Below are 18625 nucleotides of genomic sequence, written 5' to 3' on the forward strand. Positions count from 1 at the left end.
TGTTTCTTTTTCAGATGACAGATAAGGCTAATATTCAATGTGCATTTTGGAACTACTCGTCTGATACCATGAATGGTACCTGGTCTCCAGAGGGTTGTGAGATGACAAGCTCAAATGAGACCCACACTTCATGCCGTTGTGATCACCTGACACATTTTGCAATTTTGATGTCTTCTGGCTCTTCAATTGTAAGGCAGTTTTCCATTCCATGCACATAAATCAACCTATCTCTGTTTTTTCTATTTTTCCTATGTTATTCAACAGAATAATGAATTTTCATATTTCTCTTGGGTGTGAATAGTATTTAATATAAGCATAATTTCAGTCTTATATTTCTTTACTCTTTTGTCCCTGGCTTTTAGGACACATGTAGTATGGATTTTAGGTTATGCCTAATTTCTGATTTATCTAGTCAGTAATATCTAGTAAACTACATGTTAAGTGAAATCTTTATTCATCGACTCATTTTTTATGCTGCTTTTAATAACCATTTACAAATTTTATTGTAAGCACTGTTACCTTTTTCATTGAAAATTCATTTTACCAGTGACAAAGTGCCCCAAACTATGTGATATCTGGTCAATAAATGCTAGCACATTTATAATCAGTATATTTTTTGACAACATAGACTCCCACAAAATTTTCAAAAGTGGAATATCTCTCTAAGCTGCATAACTTCATAATTTGTATTTACTTTAATACCTTATTTATATTATATAATTGTATAATCTCTTATATCTCTGTCATGCTGCGCTTCAGATTCCAAGTTTACTTCCATGCACACTTAGAATCCATTATTAAGTTTATAAAATGTCCCAGTACATCTGCATGAAACAAAGATGATTTTTTTCAGAATAGAGCCAAATAGCCTCTATTCTACATATAAAAATAAATAGTCTTCTAGTTAGAAAAAAAAATATTTCCCATTTCAAAGTCTGTGGAAATATACCATTTTAGTGTTCTATGTATTCAACTTTTCTCATATCTTTGTTTAATATATTTTAGATGAATCACCACATAGAAATAAGACTTGGACATACCATTGATAAATCTGTTTTAATTAAGGATTTTCCCATTACAATAATGAATTGCCTTTCGAATATCATGAAGCTAATGGTGATAACATTGTTAAACCATATACTAATAAATGCAATGCTGAGGGGAAAAAAATCCCTAATTACAGTACTGTTAAAGTGCTGCATGATTTATATTAGAATTTTTGGATGTTGAGGATTTTCAAAATTAGAAAAAATTTTCTCATCTAAGTGCACATTTGTATTTTTACATTTTATGAACATTTGATTAATGCCTCACTGGAAAAAGAAGTTCATTACACATTGTAGTTCATTTGACAAGTGACTGAGTTATTCTCTTAACAGCTTTATTATTATTTTCCCTCAGGGTGTTAAAGATTATAATATTCTTACAAGGATCACACAACTAGGAATAATTATTTCACTGATTTGTCTTGCCATATGTATTTTTACCTTCTGGTTCTTCAGTGAAATTCAAAGCACCAGGACAACAATTCACAAAAATCTCTGCTGTAGCCTGTTCCTTGCAGAGCTTGTTTTTCTTGTTGGGATTAATATAAATACTAATAAGGTATGTAGATGCTCCTAGTCTCTATTTTTATCTTCTATTTTGCATTTTCCTAAATATATGTCTTAGAAATATGAGTTATAATTAAAGGTTTATAGGGCCAACATACAATGTATTTTTCTTGAACTATCTTTTCAAAGTTTGATAACACTAACAAATGTAGTCAGCCAGCTTACGTGTCTATGAACCCAAAATGTTCCTCTTTATGATGAATTGTTGAAATAGATTAAAACTTTGGAAACCCCAAAGAAGTGCTTATTTCATTTTTAGATAGGCATTAAATAAAAATCGCAGAGAGAGGCCTGGAAATAAAGTTTACCTTATGATACCAATTGAACACAAAAGCTGCTAGGATTTATAGGATGAAATATGATACATCATCTCTACCTGTTTTTTCCACTTTCCTAAACACTCTATTTCCCATGATTTTTGATCTTGGGCCTTATCACCTAATGTCATATTGTAGTAATCTGTGTCCTCCTGGAAACAGACACTAAGATCAGATTAAGCTTGGAATAAGTCTATTAGAGGTACCTGTAAGATGAAAGGAAAAAGCAGGCTAGGAAAGCCAGCAAACCATGATGCAAGTCTAAATTCAAGGGAGAGACAGAGAGAGGAAAAGAGTGGGCGGAGGGTTTTACATCCCACTGCAGCTCTAAGACAGGTTCAGCATAGTTGTCAAGGAGTCCTCTGGCAAGTCCTTGAGCTAAAGTCACCTGGCAGATGAATCCTCTGTCTCTCAGGAGCAGGAATTTCTTAGTAAGTCTGCTGTGCTCAGTGGCTGGGTGGCAGCAGCCTGTGAAACACGTGAACTGCTGCGGATGTCACACAGCAGCAGCCCCTGCAGGCTGTCCAGGGCTCTCCTCAGACCCGCAGATGACAGCAGTGTCCTCTCTCACCCATTGAGCCTGAAAGTGCCTTCGTATTTCCATTCTTCTTAGAAACCCTTAAAGACTGAAAGTAACAGATAGTCAAGTTTTCCTCTGAAATACACAACACAAAGCATCATTCTAAAGATGTAGCATACACACAACTATAAACTCTAAGTCTGTCTTTGTGTTTTGCAGTAAGATTCATAATTCCTCTCAATTTTACCTCGCAAAGTCTTCCAGGACTTATTTTCTCTTTCAGTTACTTCCATCATCTTCGCTTCAAAGCTGTTCCTTGTAGTGTTTGTTCATTTTCACTCCTCACTTATTAAACCATTCCCATTTTCAAGCCATCCTTCAAATCTTACTTGAGCTACTCAAGGTGGTTACACAATTTTAACCACCAGTGACCTTTCTGCTCCTCAGTCAAAGTACTTTCCACTACATTTCAATGTGTAATCTCATTCTTGAATTATATAGTTTTAATAAGTGGATGGGTATGAGTGCCTTATACTTTCTCTCTCATGAGAGTTATTATTTGTCCTGGAAGTAAAGGAATATATAACTATTACTCTTTCTGTTATTTCTTATAAGCCTAACTCTAGTTTTACTGTGAAGTAATGTGAATAATGTTTAACTATCTCCAATTTATTTAATAATCTTACAACCTAAAACAGTTCCATAATGGATATCTTGATAAACCATATCTCTTAGCTGTTCCACAAATTTTGTCTCTTAATCAAGATATTCATATTCTTTTGCTTACCATCATTTTAGCATTCATTTTCCTTCTTTAGTGTGAATAGAGGAGAAGAGAAATAGCACCACAATGGAATAAACTGAAATCTAAACACATGCACAAGATGCTGTAATTGATAGGTGAATAATCTTGTTTATCTAATCATGACAAATCTCTGGACGAGGGCAGGAACACGGCTCTAGCACAGGATTGGATAATGCTTAGCATTGAAGAACCACAGATTTTAAAACCAGTTAGAAGTAGTAGTACATCTTAAAAAACTGACATGACACAGATATTTTAATGTGATCAGTCATACATCAGGTGACATAATTCATGGGAAAAAATTGAGATTTTTGTTATGGACAATTTTAAAACAAACATCACTTATGGTTTCTTTCTTCGATTTCTAGCTCTTCTGTTCAATTATTGCTGGGCTACTACATTATTTCTTTTTAGCTGCCTTTGCTTGGATGTGCATTGAAGGGATACACCTCTATCTTATTGTTGTTGGAGTCATCTACAACAAGGGATTTTTGCACAAGAATTTTTATGTCTTTGGCTATCTCAGCCCAGCTGTGGTAGTTGGATTCTCAGCATCGTTAGGATACAGATATTATGGCACCACTAAAGTGTAAGTTAAGATGATTTCTTGAGCAATAACACACAATCCAGTATATATTTTGCATATCCTTGAGAGTATTATTGTGTTAAAGTAAATGCAAACATATTTATCAATTTTATCTCTTTTATTTACTTTTTAGATGTTGGCTTAGCACAGAAAACAACTTTATTTGGAGTTTTATAGGACCGGCATGTCTAATCATTCTTGTAAGTATATATTAAATTATTGTGAAAATCCAAAAGAGCTATGATGAAAAGGCGCTTAAAATTCCCAGTAGTCAGACATTATATTTTTTAAAAAAATTGGAACATTTTGCAATGTATCATGTATTAACATTTTATATATATTGTATTGTGATTGAGAAAGAACATATAGGTAGCTTGTTAACTCAATGCAATTTAATTCATTTGTCCCCTTTTAAAGACAGATAAATTAAAAAAAAAAAAAAAAGACAGATAAATTTTTGCCTAACATAAGAAAAAGCATTTCTCCCTCATCAGCAGTGTCTCAGCATACTTCAGTATTGAAAGTGTGCAGACCAGCTGATAATCTGGTATTTCAGATGTTTATGTTATTTAATCTTTTATCGATGATCAGTCATCTTTGAAGATTAGACTGTCATCTTTACAGTTTTATCATCTTTATGTACCCTGTCATCATAAGGTGATTTTAAACTAAATTGCAACGTCAGAGACAAGAACCCACTATTTCTTGTGGGCAGACAAGTCGTACGTATACTGATAGTCCTATTTCAGCAAGGAAGAGAGCCTTTTAATTCTTATTGAAAGTGGTTTCAAACCTACAAATTTGGCAGGTATTATATGTTCCATTCTAAATAAAGACATTTTTATATGTCTCAAGAGCATTTCTAAGTGCTGAAAGTTTTCAGCAGCCATTCTGAATATAATAGTCCACCAATGAATCCAGGAGATCTGACAAGACTCTAGAATGGAGTGCATTGCAAGTAGAGGAATTGTGACAATATTGTGGACAACTTTCTTCCTATATTTTGAACATAAACTAGCTGTCTTTTCTGAATTTGTCTGTTCTGTTTTACACTATTCTCTTGAGTATTTTGTGGTGGAGAGGAAACTGAGAAGTGGAGAAAGACTTGAAATGCAAAGCAGAGGATTTTCATCAGGCTTTATTTTTTAATAGTGTGGGTAAAATCAAGTACATTCAAAAATTATACTTCCTAATCATGGAAAATTGTTTCAAATTCTCATAATTAATCTAGCAACACTTTTTAAAGCCACTGGCTAGATTTCAGCTAAAACAATTTGAGCTCGTTTATTATAACTCCAGTATTTTCAATCTACATAAGAATACAGTGAATGATGTCCCATTTACACATCTCCTCTGGTGGCTCTGATCAGAGTACTTGAAGGAAAGATGTTCTAAATACTCTAATTTTACTGATTCCCTCACTAAAGAAGGAAGCATCTCTGATACTGTTTTAGGTAAGTGAAAGTTCTGTGGAACAATGACTCTTAGAGTTTAGATGGAATACACCAAACTAGAGATTGTGATGAAACAGGAAAAATGTGAGCCTATTTCTCTAAAGCAAGAAAGGGAAAGTGTGTCATGAAATCAGCTTTAGCACAGGCTTCTATGAAGGAGACTTAACTTTGGATTACTTCACAGTGAGGCACATAGTCTGTAAAAGGACTTATCAAAAAAAAAAAAAAACAAGTCTTACAAATTTTCTAAATGAACACCATTATACTGTTTTAGTCTTGAATTAATAAATCGATTTATCTTCTTTATAGTTTCAGTATGGTAATCATTCCCAGGTTAAACAGAAGAATGGGTTACTTAAGAAATGGATAAGACATCTCAATTTTACTCTAAAACTAATTAGTACTTTCATTTATAATACCTTTTAAAATAGCAGATACTCTTAATTATTGAACCAAAATGAGTTAATTAACTCTACTTGTTCTATACTAATGTTAGCACATTACTGTTATTGTTATTATTATAAAGCTGAATAACATGATGTTAAGAGGAAGTTTCCCTGCCCAAAATAGTTTCCAGCTCAAACATAATGTCAGAGACCGAGCACCAAACAATTTTGACCTGACGTTTGCCCCTGGTCTTCAAAAGAGACAGTAGGACCAGCATTAGCCCAGTAAGATGACCTGCAAGAGGGTCTGACGGAGTGGTGGCCCAGGGTGAGGGAGGTGTGGTCTTTGGGTCAGCACAGAGTTTTCTGGAGGAAGCTTTGCTTGTCCCTGGCAATGAGGAAGAAAGATAGAGCTGCTTCCCCATCTCCTGAAGACGATGTGCAACAGTATGCCAAAGGGTTTGTAGAAAGTGGATTCAGAAAGAGTAAGAGGAAAACTATCATTCTGACTCCAGGTTGCTAGAGTGACTTGAGAATTTTCATATCGTTTTGATACACAGAAGAATAGAGTATGGTGAGCACATTTTTGCTAGAGTCTGACTAATATCTCTTGATCTGAAGCCAGGTGTGGACACAAACTAGCACCTGCTTTTGTTCAGAATTTCCTGTAGGCTGCATGCTTATCTCTCAACAGCAAGGAAGGAAAGAATTACTATACCATGTGCCTAGGAATCAAATGATGGGGAAACACACAGAAATTTAATTGTTCTATCAGCACAGAAAGGCAAGAGAAGTGAAAACTATTTGAATGCCTTCCCGGGTCTAATGGAGTTATGTACAAGCAGGAGAAGGGGTTAAATAGGGAAATGCCTGCGTCTCTGAAGAATAAGAGGCAAAGATGGAAATGAAATAATATAAATGTCAAGAATACCATATTGGTCATCTAAGTGGAGGCCATTGTATAAACCACAAATATCAGCAGCATTAAGGACCAAATTAAACTAATGATGTAATGAAGCTCCTCCCACTGCCAGCTGATGTTCAGACCCTTCTAACCCCCAAGAGCAGAGGAGTGGAGTCCAGGATACAGAGAGACTGTATGCCAAAACCAACCATGCTGCCGACAGACACATCTACATGGACACGAACACTGGTCCTGCAAAGTTCTGTAATGAAAACTAAAGCAAGAACCATGTATGGATTTTACAATATAAAGTTACTACAAGCTGTGTTGAATAGATTTATATCGGTGCCCATAGGGTAAAAAATAATTTTTCTGTAAAAAATGTTTAGTAAGTAAAGATTCCTTTCTACATTATATTCAGATATTTTAAATTGACCACCACTTTCCATTTCGGGGGTAGCAATTGCCTGCTGATTGGAAAATCATTATGGTATGCTTGGGAATATTCTGGTAGTTAAGGACCCTGAGCCATGCCACTAGGCTCAACATGTTAATTGGATTCTCTGAAAATGATGACCGTATAAAGAAAATATAAGAACTATCCCTGCCTACTACACTATCAAGAAGAAAACAAGACAAAACAAATGGGAAGGAATGATATATGATTGAAAATGAGTGACAACGATGAGGTAGGAGGAGAGGTCAGTATCTCTTCCGTGCTCATCCAGCCAATCTGAAACAGGGCAGGTGCCTATCTATGGATGTGGCAAAAAGTGGAGTTTGCTTTCTATGGTTAGAAATGGGAAGAGAATTCAGAACATAAACTTCAGTTTCTGTCAAGTAGTTCCTAGAAATTTTTGAAAAAGAAAAAAGGACACAGCAAAAATTAGCATTGCACACCAGCCAGTGCCAACAATAAGCTAACATACCATCTTTGCTCTTAATCATGGTTTTCCAGAATTACCTTTATGTAAATTTATCACTCTTTAATCTAGACTGTAATAATGATTTGTCAAATTCATACCTGTTTTAAAAACTTATGTATTTCTTCTCTATTTTTATAGCCCAGCATTTACTATCCATCAGTCATTTTCCAGTATTACTACTAATAATGAGATTTTTTAAATTTGTGGTTTATTGAGTGTCTACCACTTTTGAAACACATAGCTAAGACCTTAATGCTCAATTTGCTTAAATCACTCTAATTTTTATTGTCTAATTTTATAGTTAGCAAAAAGATGGATTGATTCAAAATGTTAAGTGATTGGCCTAAAGTTATGTTTACGCATAAATGTTGGACCTGACATGAAACTATCTCCTGTTGTAATTTAAAACTCACCTTTCATTTTGCTACATTGCCTCTTTTGCAATTACCCTTAACCTACTTTTCTGCTGCTATTCTGTCTCATTTCATGGTAAACTACCCAGAATAAACTGCCTTTAAGTACATGCAGATAATGGGTACTATTAATAATAACAAAAAATATTTAAATCCTAGTATAACTGGGGTTGATATATAAATATTTTTAGCACACTTAATTTAATCCTTAAAGAATAGTGTGTATGTGGAGGTTGTGTGTATATTTGTGATTTATTTTGAAATAGGAAAATTGACTATTGAGCGTATATATACTTGCTCAAAAGAGAGTAAGTGCCCTAGCCAGGGCACCTATTCCTAGATTTGAATCCATTGCCTGCTTTCCAAATTCTAGGCCTGATAGTTTTCATGTGCCTGTTATCCAAATGGTATGGGTTGGGGAATAAAGCTTGCAGTAATCTAGCTAATGCTTACCTGTTTTCATGCCTATGTCACCCTGTTTGTCTTCATCCCACATTCCCTCCATGAACTTCACCCTTGTTTGAATACTTGCTGTCCCTTGTATATTTCCTCTGCACTCAGTAATCCAGCCACTTTATGCAAAGTTTTACTGCTGGAAATCTTATTAATTAGTGCAGAAAGACAGGGAAACCTTTCTAGGTTTGTAACTAATTCTTTCTCCAATAAACTTCCATAGAATTTTGATTGTAAACCTATATACTACTTTTAGAACTCTGTTTTGTCACAAATGATAATTTTCTGCGTGCGTTACACTGTTTTTTCACCCTAGCACATAGAAGCACCATGTAACTCCTTAGTAGTTATCTGTGCATTTTAATTGATCCATTAGTAAAACCACAGTATTACATGAGGCAGCAAGAAAGGCCATGTGATCTTTCTTAAGCTATTTAACTACTCTGTACCCTAGATTCCTATAATACAAATGAAGATAATAATGCTAGCCCAATATAGCAAGGCTACTGTAAAAGCAAAAAGACATTTACAAAAACCATTCACTCTTTAACAATTAAAAAAAGAAAATGCACAACAATCTAGAAGAGAATCTTGTATTCCTATTTATATGTTTTATACTAAAAATTAAACAAAAAGGAAAATTTTAACACCAGAATTCATAGCCAAAACTGATATATAGTACAATGTACATCATCAAATATACTCTGTGTGTATCTGTCTGCATATATTCACCTTTAAAATATTGGTGAATATGTGACAGCATTTAATTATACTGAGATATGATTAATATATGTACCTGTTGTGACATGGAATTGTTTAAGACTCCTACTACAATTTTCCAGGAAGAAGTTATAAATTTAAAAAATCAACAAAAATTAATAGAATAAGTCTTCTAGAGTCAAGATAAAATGTAAGCGATCCTTCAAATTTAAATTAGTAGCAACATTTTTATGGCCTTAAATGAGGAACAAGATTTCTTTCACAAGTTTCTGTGAACAAATCTAGGAAGACCTGCAATCAGAGAAAAAATCTCTGCACAACAATTGCAGTCATTTTCATGAATCCTTGCATTTGATTTGTAGACTAAGAACAAGGCATCTGAAATGGTATTTGCTTTCTGGAGGAGCCCTGGTTTGGGATTATGGTGTAAGATGCCTTTGAACATGATTGTACATGAGTAAGAACTGAACTAGTTCAGCTCTGGTGGCTTTTGCTGCCTGTAGGTATGCTGTTTCAAACAAATATTGAAGCTTTTAATCTACTTTGATAAGTGTTAACTACTTTGGTATTTAAACAGGAACATTTAGTGCATTGATCACATGAAAGTACTTCCTTAGGTGACTCATTTACGTTAAGAATCTCTCAAATTCAGAAGTATGAACCAGTGACCCTAGTTCATATCTGTTGTGTATCTATTAATCACTACATTTAAAATTTAAGATTATAACAAAACATGAAAAGGCCTAGCTATGTTTTTGAAAGAGTGAGCAGCACAAGAAAGAGACTTCTAAATCTTTGTAAAGCAAGCTGCAACCTGAAGATAATTTCCATCATTTTTCTGTAGTATTTTTAATCTTCAGTACTGAATTCCTTCCACAAAAACTATGCAACCTATTAGACTCAAGTACACAACTATAAAAAAGAGTTTGTAAAAATAATTTAACTTTTAAGTAGAAATTGAACTTTCTCATAGATATGTTCAGTATTGAAGAATAGAATTTGCTTGATTGAACCAAATACTAATTAAGCTATGTCCAAAGAAGGAAGTTTTCTTTAAAAAATGTGAGCTTTCATTAGAATTTAAATCAGAAGTCTTATAATTGAGTGTTGCTCCATTGTTATTTTTACCTACTTCTTTTTAGATCAGCCCAGAAATCCACTCAGCTTTTTATGATGGTCTCCTGTAATTGTTCTTCCTATGTCTACAATCTTTAATTTCCTTTATACCCTCAAGAAATGCCTATTAAAACCTACTCAAAATTGAATTCCTATTATAAGACATCATATCTATTGTATATATGTATATATATAGTATATATATACAATACTTATTGCATATAATTAATTATTGTATATATAGCATATATACAATATACACATAAATAACATATATGCATATGATTATATTCCTCTTTAATTGCATAAATTATAAAAGATTGAAAGAAATATAAATACTAGAAGATTGAAGTAAAAACTGAACATCCATTCTTAGTCCTTCTGTGACTAACCTCATTAGAATATGCAGGTTAACATTTATACCATTGTATATTATGGGCATGCAGTGATATTTAACTAATTCCCTACAGATAAATATTTAATTTATTTTCAGTGTTTCCTTATTACAAATAATGTTGCACAAAGATTCCTTACTTGAATACAGTTGTATCTATCTGCCAAATAAAATTGTTAGGAAGAGCTCCTTAGAAGTAGATATGCACATGTACAGTTTTTAAAATTATAAATTGTCTTTCAAGGCAATTGTTTCATTTGATTTCTCAACCAGAAATATCTGACAGTGTCCTTTTTGTAACATTTTTGCCAACACCAGGTATTATTATCTATTGCAGTAAAAAGATGGCTAAGTTGCAATGAACAAATCATAAGAATTTTGCAATAGTAATACAGTTGACCCATTGGATAAAATTTTTGTTGTGAAGGCCTCCCTGTGTATTATAAGGATTTAACAAGAACTCTGACTTCTACTTACTGGATTCTAGCAAAAGCACCACCTAGGCATGACAGCAAAAATGTTTCCAGACACAGCCAAATTTCCCTGAGGAATGATATCCCCAGTTCTCTTCATTGATAGACACTATTCTAAATTTGCATGTTAAATATGTCATACTGCACAGATTTAAGAAAAATAATTAAAATCAGGGTTTAAGCACGGTACTCTACCATATGAAAGCAATCTTAGAAACAGTACCCTTTGTAAATTTAAATATTTTTGATAACAACATCACTATTTTAATATGTTGTGATTTACTTTCATCATATTTTTAGAGATCTCTGTGGTTCGATGCATTTTACCACCCTAATCTTTGTTCATTATATGTTAATAAGCATTTCCATGCCTGTAACATTTTGTTACTTTTTCAATACTATCCTAATTTTCTTGAAACAATAGATAGCTAGAATTTTTTAAAGGATAAAGATGAGCTTTCAAAAAACATAATATGATACTAATCTTCAGTATGTCTTCCTACATGTGAGTAGCATTTTTCCCCAAAATATCTTCAAAGATAATATTCTTAGGAGTCCCTAGAAATTTCACAAGAACAGAATAACTTTATGGAAATTAGATATCCAAAAATATGTTTTTTGAATCTTCTAGGTCTCTCAAATCCAATTAGACAGAACTGATTAGAATGAAGTGAATCATAAGTATTTACTCAGGAAAATGTCTTTACAGGGAGAGACCTTACACAATGACATGGTGATTAGGGAACTGTGCACGTTGAGGGAGCAAGGTAGTCACTAGAATTATCATTCACTTTAAAATTGTATAATCTTTTAATGTTTTCAAAACTTTTTAATATATCTCAGTTAATCCTCACAGAAGCCTCTGTGATGCATGAAAATAAAAATAGCAGCAGCATTCAGTAAATGATAATATTTAACTAGATTTTCACACTTTACTACTAAAATCTTGGCATCTATCTATCAGTACCTAAAGGAGTTTGTTATTTATATCTTAAGAAACTAATTCCTTAAAAAGTATTGATTATAATAAAGCAAATTATGTATATTACTTTTCAAGCATTTGTTCACTAAGAATTCATTTAAAAAAAACCAACTGACACTTGGCCAATGAGCACAGTGCATGGGCTCATCCTCCTTAGACTTCTGGTTGACCTCTGCGCGTAACACAGTTCACTTACTCAGGAAGTCTACAACACTAGTAAACCCTTCTCTGAATCAGTCTTTATTAACATTTGTGTAGCTGTTGTTCTATACATCTGAGAACATTCAACTTCTCGTGGGTAGTTATTATATCCCTCTGTCTCCTTAGAAATGCCCTATAAAATACAAATTATTCATTAATTCTGAGAAAAAGGACTATTGGTATGGCTCTGTCATGATTCCTTTCTGTCACAGGAAAATGTTACAGGTCTGGATTTAAAACCTCCTTGGTAGGGAGCATTTAAAATGCCTCCTAATGAAAAACAAAACAAAAAAAAGGCCTCCTGGGGGTATCTGACCAAGAAAGCCCACTTTATTCAATATTAGGGTGTAGTTTTTAATTGCTAGAGATTAATTCATACGTACTTGAGCAAGAGCTATCATTATGTCCGTACTGTATTTTTAAAAAATGGAAAGTAAGGTTTAGAAAGCATAAGCAACGTACCCAGGATCCCTGAACTAGTGATTAAAAGAAGCAACCATAGGCTGCCGAAAGTCATTGTCTGGAGTTTGCCTGCCACACAGCCTTCCATCTTTCCTTGCGCCAGAATGTGAAGGAAGCAGGTCTTTGTTAGGTCCATGAACATCTAACACCTGTCTCCTGGTTTCCAAAAATGGCTTCCAGATGAATTATCAGAGAACCAGCAAGTCAAAACAGCTTTATTTTAATTTAATTCTGTAATTAGTAAAGTCACTATTAATGAAAATGACAAACACTTTGTAAAGAATCCAGTAGAACACATTTTTCCAAACAAAATAGATCTGCAAATTAGAAGCCTGACTCTAAAAGAAAATTAAAAATGGATGAAATACTAACTTCATGTTTCTGCTTTTTCTCTATTAGAAAACATGGGGGGGGGAAGGAATTTGAGTAGTTAGATGTATTAGGTGAATATAAAGCAAAATAGCAGTAAAAATACAGTGTCTGGATCTCCAAAAATTATTCAAAAACTTCTGATTGTTTATTTTCCTCGGTGAGAGCATCAAAATAAAATACTTTCCATCTTGTTGAAAACGGAAGTCATCAAATCTACTATACATATTTCTACCTCCAATTAGTATCATTTTATCTAACAACTAGTCAAAACATGCTACCTGAAAGCCTGAATGTATCAGAATACAGATCAAGATATGAGATATAGACACTTCACATTTTTACTATTATTTTGATTAATAGTCATCTAATATATCTAAGCATTCAAATTCCTTTTTTTCCCCCCATGTTTTCTAGTAGAGAAAAAGCAGAAAGATGAAGTTAGTATTTCACCCATTTTTAATTTTCTTTCAGAGCCAGGCTTCTAATTTGCAGATCTATTTTGTTTAGAAAAAATGTGTTCTATTGGATTCTTTACAAAAGTTTTATCATTTTCATTAATATTGACTCTATAAATATTTGCAGAATTACATTAAAATAAAAAGTACAGGGAGTATGAAAATAAAACACTTTGGAAAAAATGGGAACTACATTTTGGATATTTTATCTGCCAATGCTTTTTTCAACTATTACTGCCTCCCTCAGACTGTGACAGGAACCAAAAGGATACAAAAGAGACCTGGCTCTCAAAAAGTATATCAAAGGGATGAGTCAGAAAGAGCATCTCAGACAGTATATTAGTAAGCTTGCAATAATGTTTTGGAAAAACATATCTGATAATTTCTTCACCTCCACCCCAGTTTCTAGTTTTCTTAGCTTGTATTGCTCTTGGAATCAAATCTATAACCTTTAATGTGGTTTAGGGCAAGAAGGACTAATACTAATTTATTTACCACCAAAACATATACCTTTTGAGAATGCAAGTGATTGAGAAAGCACTTCAAACTGGTTTATTCTATTGATGGCCCTATAAAACAGCTCTACTCCAAAATCTATTGGGAAAGTAAGCTTTGTTTCTAGAAAATAAACCTACCTGGACTAGAACACCCAGGTGGCTGACAGTAAGAGCTATTTTAAATCCTTCTTTCACTACCCGCAATACACAAGGAAGGAAGGCAGCTGTCTCTAACCACCCATGTCTGAGTTGAACTGAATAGGGGGATGATGCTTACCCTCTATCAGCATAGGATTAGAAAAGAGAGGTGGATATTATTGCGCATTATTTTTCATGTTCAACAACACGTGAGAGTTGAAACGTTCACTGCATGTGAGACCGGTGCAAGGCACTGCAGAAGACATGGCAGGTAAAGCATTTCAGACCCCTCTGTGGTTTTCTTCATAAAGAAGTAACAAATGATAAATGAGTGATAAATGTTACAATAAAGAGAACACAGGTCAAGAGTCTAAAAGCACTAGCCCAGTTATGTGGGATCACACAGATAATTTACCCATGAGACTCTGCATGTGATAGACACTTTCTGATCCGTCATATGGGCTCTCTCTGTAAAATCATACTGCTGCTTGACAGTTCCTAGGAGCATCTTGTACCTTCACATCTCTGTTCTAAAATATTCCTTATCACCTCCTTCTGCTCATCCCATCATCTGATTAACCCCCTTTTATCTGTGAGTTATTAAAAACACTGCCTGGGCCAAGTCCTCCCTGCCTCATTGGTCTATAATAAATCCTTCTGTATTATGCCTTCATAGAAGGCATTTTTTTTCTCTTTGAATACAAATAGCAGTTTAGAATTACACATGTGGTAGTGTGAAAAACTGCTTAATAGCTTTCTTCCCAAGATGAGTGTAAGCTCTGTGAGAGCAAACCTTTGGGATTTTTCTTTCATTATACTGGTCTTAAGGTTTAGCATGTCAAAGTTACCCAGCTAAGACTGCTGAAGAATAAATGAATGATCCATCAATATAGTTATTGGAAAATCTTAATTGCTTTCCCACAGAGGAAATTTAAGGAAAAGAATCAAGAAAAAACTGAAGCCTTTATAATGACCTACTATTTTTCCTTGATTTCTTCTCTTAGGAAATGATTGTTTCATTTATCTACCTATGCCAGTCTACCTATCTAAGGCGTGCCTTCACTGGGAAAGTTAACAGTGGTATTTTATGTTTAACTAAATACCATCAGTACTGGCCAGACAATATCAAAAGTTTCAAAAGAATATGACTGGTGAAGAGTATACAAGATGGTTTGTACTAAGCCCTAGATTTCTAATATACACATGAAGATATGATAGCAATTCTACATACAAGGCTACTGTTTAAAAAGACAAAAACATATTGTAAAAGCAAAAAAGTGATTGCTAAGAATTTAGGGGACAATCTTATGCCACTTCTATTTTTGTCTTTTAAGTTAAAATTTTATTTGGTAGTAATTTTAGATATATCTTTGGATTTAATTATATCAGTTCTATCTTAGATTCTAAGCACTGGTCAAATGATTTTTATAAACTCTGTAATTTTTTCTTCCTTTCTCTTAACCTCCAACTTCATTCCATTCTGCAAATTCATATACAAGGAAATTGTTCATTATTTGTATCTTAGCCAAAGAGACTTCATCAGGTAGTTTTTATTGTCACATTAAACTGAGAAGTTGTTGTATTCTTTGCATAGATTTTTTCTATTTCACCTTTGTATCCTCTTTTAGTGTCTTTCTGTAACTTGTATCAGTCTACAGCTAAAATTCACTACGAAAATGAGCCCACAACATTCAGTTACACCTACAAGGGGCCCCTTTATCCTTCATGGTTAAAACTTCCAAGTTCTCTCCTCCATTTGATTCTGATTGGTCTCCAGTAGAATATTCTCCCAAACACTGAAAAACTTCAACTATTAAAATCTTCCTAATAGAAATATATTAAAAATATGAGTATGCCTTTACTGTCTAAGTTGACTATATAGTAAGATTATATATTAGGCATTATAAAACTGAGCAGTTAAACTAACATGGGAAGTGTAGGGGTTATTTTCTAATGAGGAATTATTAACTTGATAACTGAAACTTTTGTTGCAGCCTATCTCTGTGTCCAAGTCTTAGATTAATCAATGTATCTTGTAAAATCCATGGACCTTCAGCATTAGGTGTCCCTTTGAAGATGTCCCATGCTACTAACCATAAAGTAAAGCATACATCACTTTATCTTTTCCCCTTGCTTTGCTTATCTTTTCCCCTTCACTTAGCCCTAGAAGGTCATTACATTTTGATAATTTATAACAGACGTCTCAGTTTCTATTGGCATATTTACATTTAAATCTGCTTTGTGATATCCTTTTTGTTGAAATCTGAAAGATGTGAGACAAAACACAAATACAGTGTTTTAAATGTTTAAATGGTTGGATGCTCCTTTATATGAACTATTAAGGATTCCTCAGGCTTGAGTATAGATTACAGCCTTCAGCCTTCTAGTCATTCAACAAATATTTATGGAGAATTTTTTATATGGTAGACATTGTCCTAGACCTTAAGAATTTATGATTGGAAAAAAAAGAAATATTTTTTAAAAATCCATACTCTTATGGACATGGAATTCTAACTCAGAAGCTGGCAATGGCGACAGCCTGCTTTTGTGAAGTTTTGTTGTGATACAGTCACACATTTACTTAAGTGTTGTCTATGGCTGCTTTAATGATTTGGCAAAGTTGAGTCTTTCTGACAGCGATCATAAAGCTCTCATAACCTCAAATACTTCGTATTTAGTCTCAAAACTTCCAAAACTTAGTATTTGGTCTTCTACAGAAATGTTTGCCGAAGTCTGCTCTATACTGGAGTGATATATGAAAAGATAACTATTCACCTCTACAATATATTTATTTTATTTAAGATGCGATCAGTATATCAACACTTGGAAAATAGTTATTTCTTTCTTTACTAAGGAGCTCTTCAAGATAGCCAGGTTTTGGACCCAGAAATTACAACTCTACCCTGAAGAAGTTTCAATAAATATGAGGAATTATTTACATGAGTGACACTATTGTTTGACTTATTTTTGAACTGCATCCACTTCATTATTTATTTTGCTGACACAATTTCAGGAGAAAGTCCTGAAAATAAAATGTAATTCTCTCTTTTACCTTGAGAGTGTATGTTCCAAAATACTGACAATATAAGTTCTGATACTTAAGGTGCTATTTAAAGGTCTGATGATACTATATCATAAAATAATGCTTTCTTGCTGTTGAATAAGCATATATTATATACATTATTGGGTGCATTAAATATTCCAGACAATTCAGAACAACATAGTTCTAATATAATAAAGAACAGCTGTAGAAAAGGTAAGCACTGGGCAGTATTGTAATTTACATTAATCATGTCACTTAATACACACAACAGGCCTATGAGATAAGTGTTAATATCACTCAAGCTTTATGTGATACGGAAGCAAAATACAGAGTTCAATAATTTGCCCAATTAAAAAATCAGAGTTACAATTTTAATCTATGAATATGACTTTAGAAATAATATGTTCTTTATTTTTTCCTTGAAATTTTGTTTTTTTTTTGGAGGAAAGGGAGGAGTACATTTGCTACTTTCTTAAAATTTCCATACCATGTAAAGTAGTGTTATCCAGACATTTTTAACTAAAGAGAACATCCACAAAAATGTGTACTTTTACAAACTTGAGTTTTTTCAGCATAAAAAATATGTACATTTGCTAGTTTGTATACATTATATATATTAGGGAACATACTTGAAAATATAAATTTAAAGAATAAAAATTGAAATAATATTTGACAAAGTTCAATACGATCTTCACTGTAAACTGGATCTAAATGCGTCCTTCATTTTGTCTTCTTAATTTTTGTCCTCACTTTCAATATGATCTTCACATAATGTTCACTTAATTAAATATTTCTTATACTTTAAATACAGTAATCCAAAGATACATGTCGGATGGGTTTATTTTCTGCGTGGCTGTAATGGTTATCAGAGCTGCAACTTCATAAAGTAATCATTAAATTCATACTTTCACACAACTGTGTGGCAGAGCTGCCTCACTGAGTACTCTGTTCAGTGATCCATTCCTTCAGATCTTCAGTAATGCTTTATCACTGCGCTTTCAAATATCATCTACTGGGCTGGGGACTTAGTTCAGCAGCAAAGCGCCTGCCTGGCAAGCACCAGGTCGTGAGTTCGGTTCCCGGTACCGGAGAAAAACAAAAACAAACAAACAAAAAAAATCAAATATCATCTACCAAAGGAGATATGTGTTCAAATTTATAAGAGAACAGACTGAAGCATGGCACCATATTACTGATATAGGGGAAATAAATGTAACTCCCGGCTTGCTAGAAGTCAGATATGCCACCTTCACATTCCCCAAAACCAAAGAATGAATTCTAAGGAACAATGGGGGTTAAGAGTAGGAAATATTTATTGAGAGAGAGAACTCCTGAACACTAACATTTATTGAGTGATTTCTATTTGACAGTGTTTCAAGTCTTCTTAATTAATTT

The 18625-nt window shown here is 33.5% G+C and overlaps 1 protein-coding gene across 1 annotated transcript in view; it reads left to right on the top strand.

The window, feature by feature from the left end:
• The window catches only part of Adgrl4 (adhesion G protein-coupled receptor L4), a 92092-nt gene that overhangs the window by 60763 nt on the left and 12704 nt on the right, over nt 1-18625 (top strand). Inside the window, exons 10-13 of the mRNA XM_005385180.2 lie at nt 15-188; nt 1402-1605; nt 3624-3844; nt 3975-4041. Coding sequence (XP_005385237.1) covers nt 15-188; nt 1402-1605; nt 3624-3844; nt 3975-4041 — 666 coding nt within the window. The remainder of the gene's footprint in view (nt 1-14; nt 189-1401; nt 1606-3623; nt 3845-3974; nt 4042-18625) is intronic.

This window comes from Chinchilla lanigera, unplaced genomic scaffold (genome assembly GCF_000276665.1).
Source record: "Chinchilla lanigera isolate Chin_1 unplaced genomic scaffold, ChiLan1.0 scaffold00022, whole genome shotgun sequence".
Taxonomy (NCBI): Eukaryota; Metazoa; Chordata; class Mammalia; order Rodentia; family Chinchillidae; genus Chinchilla; species Chinchilla lanigera.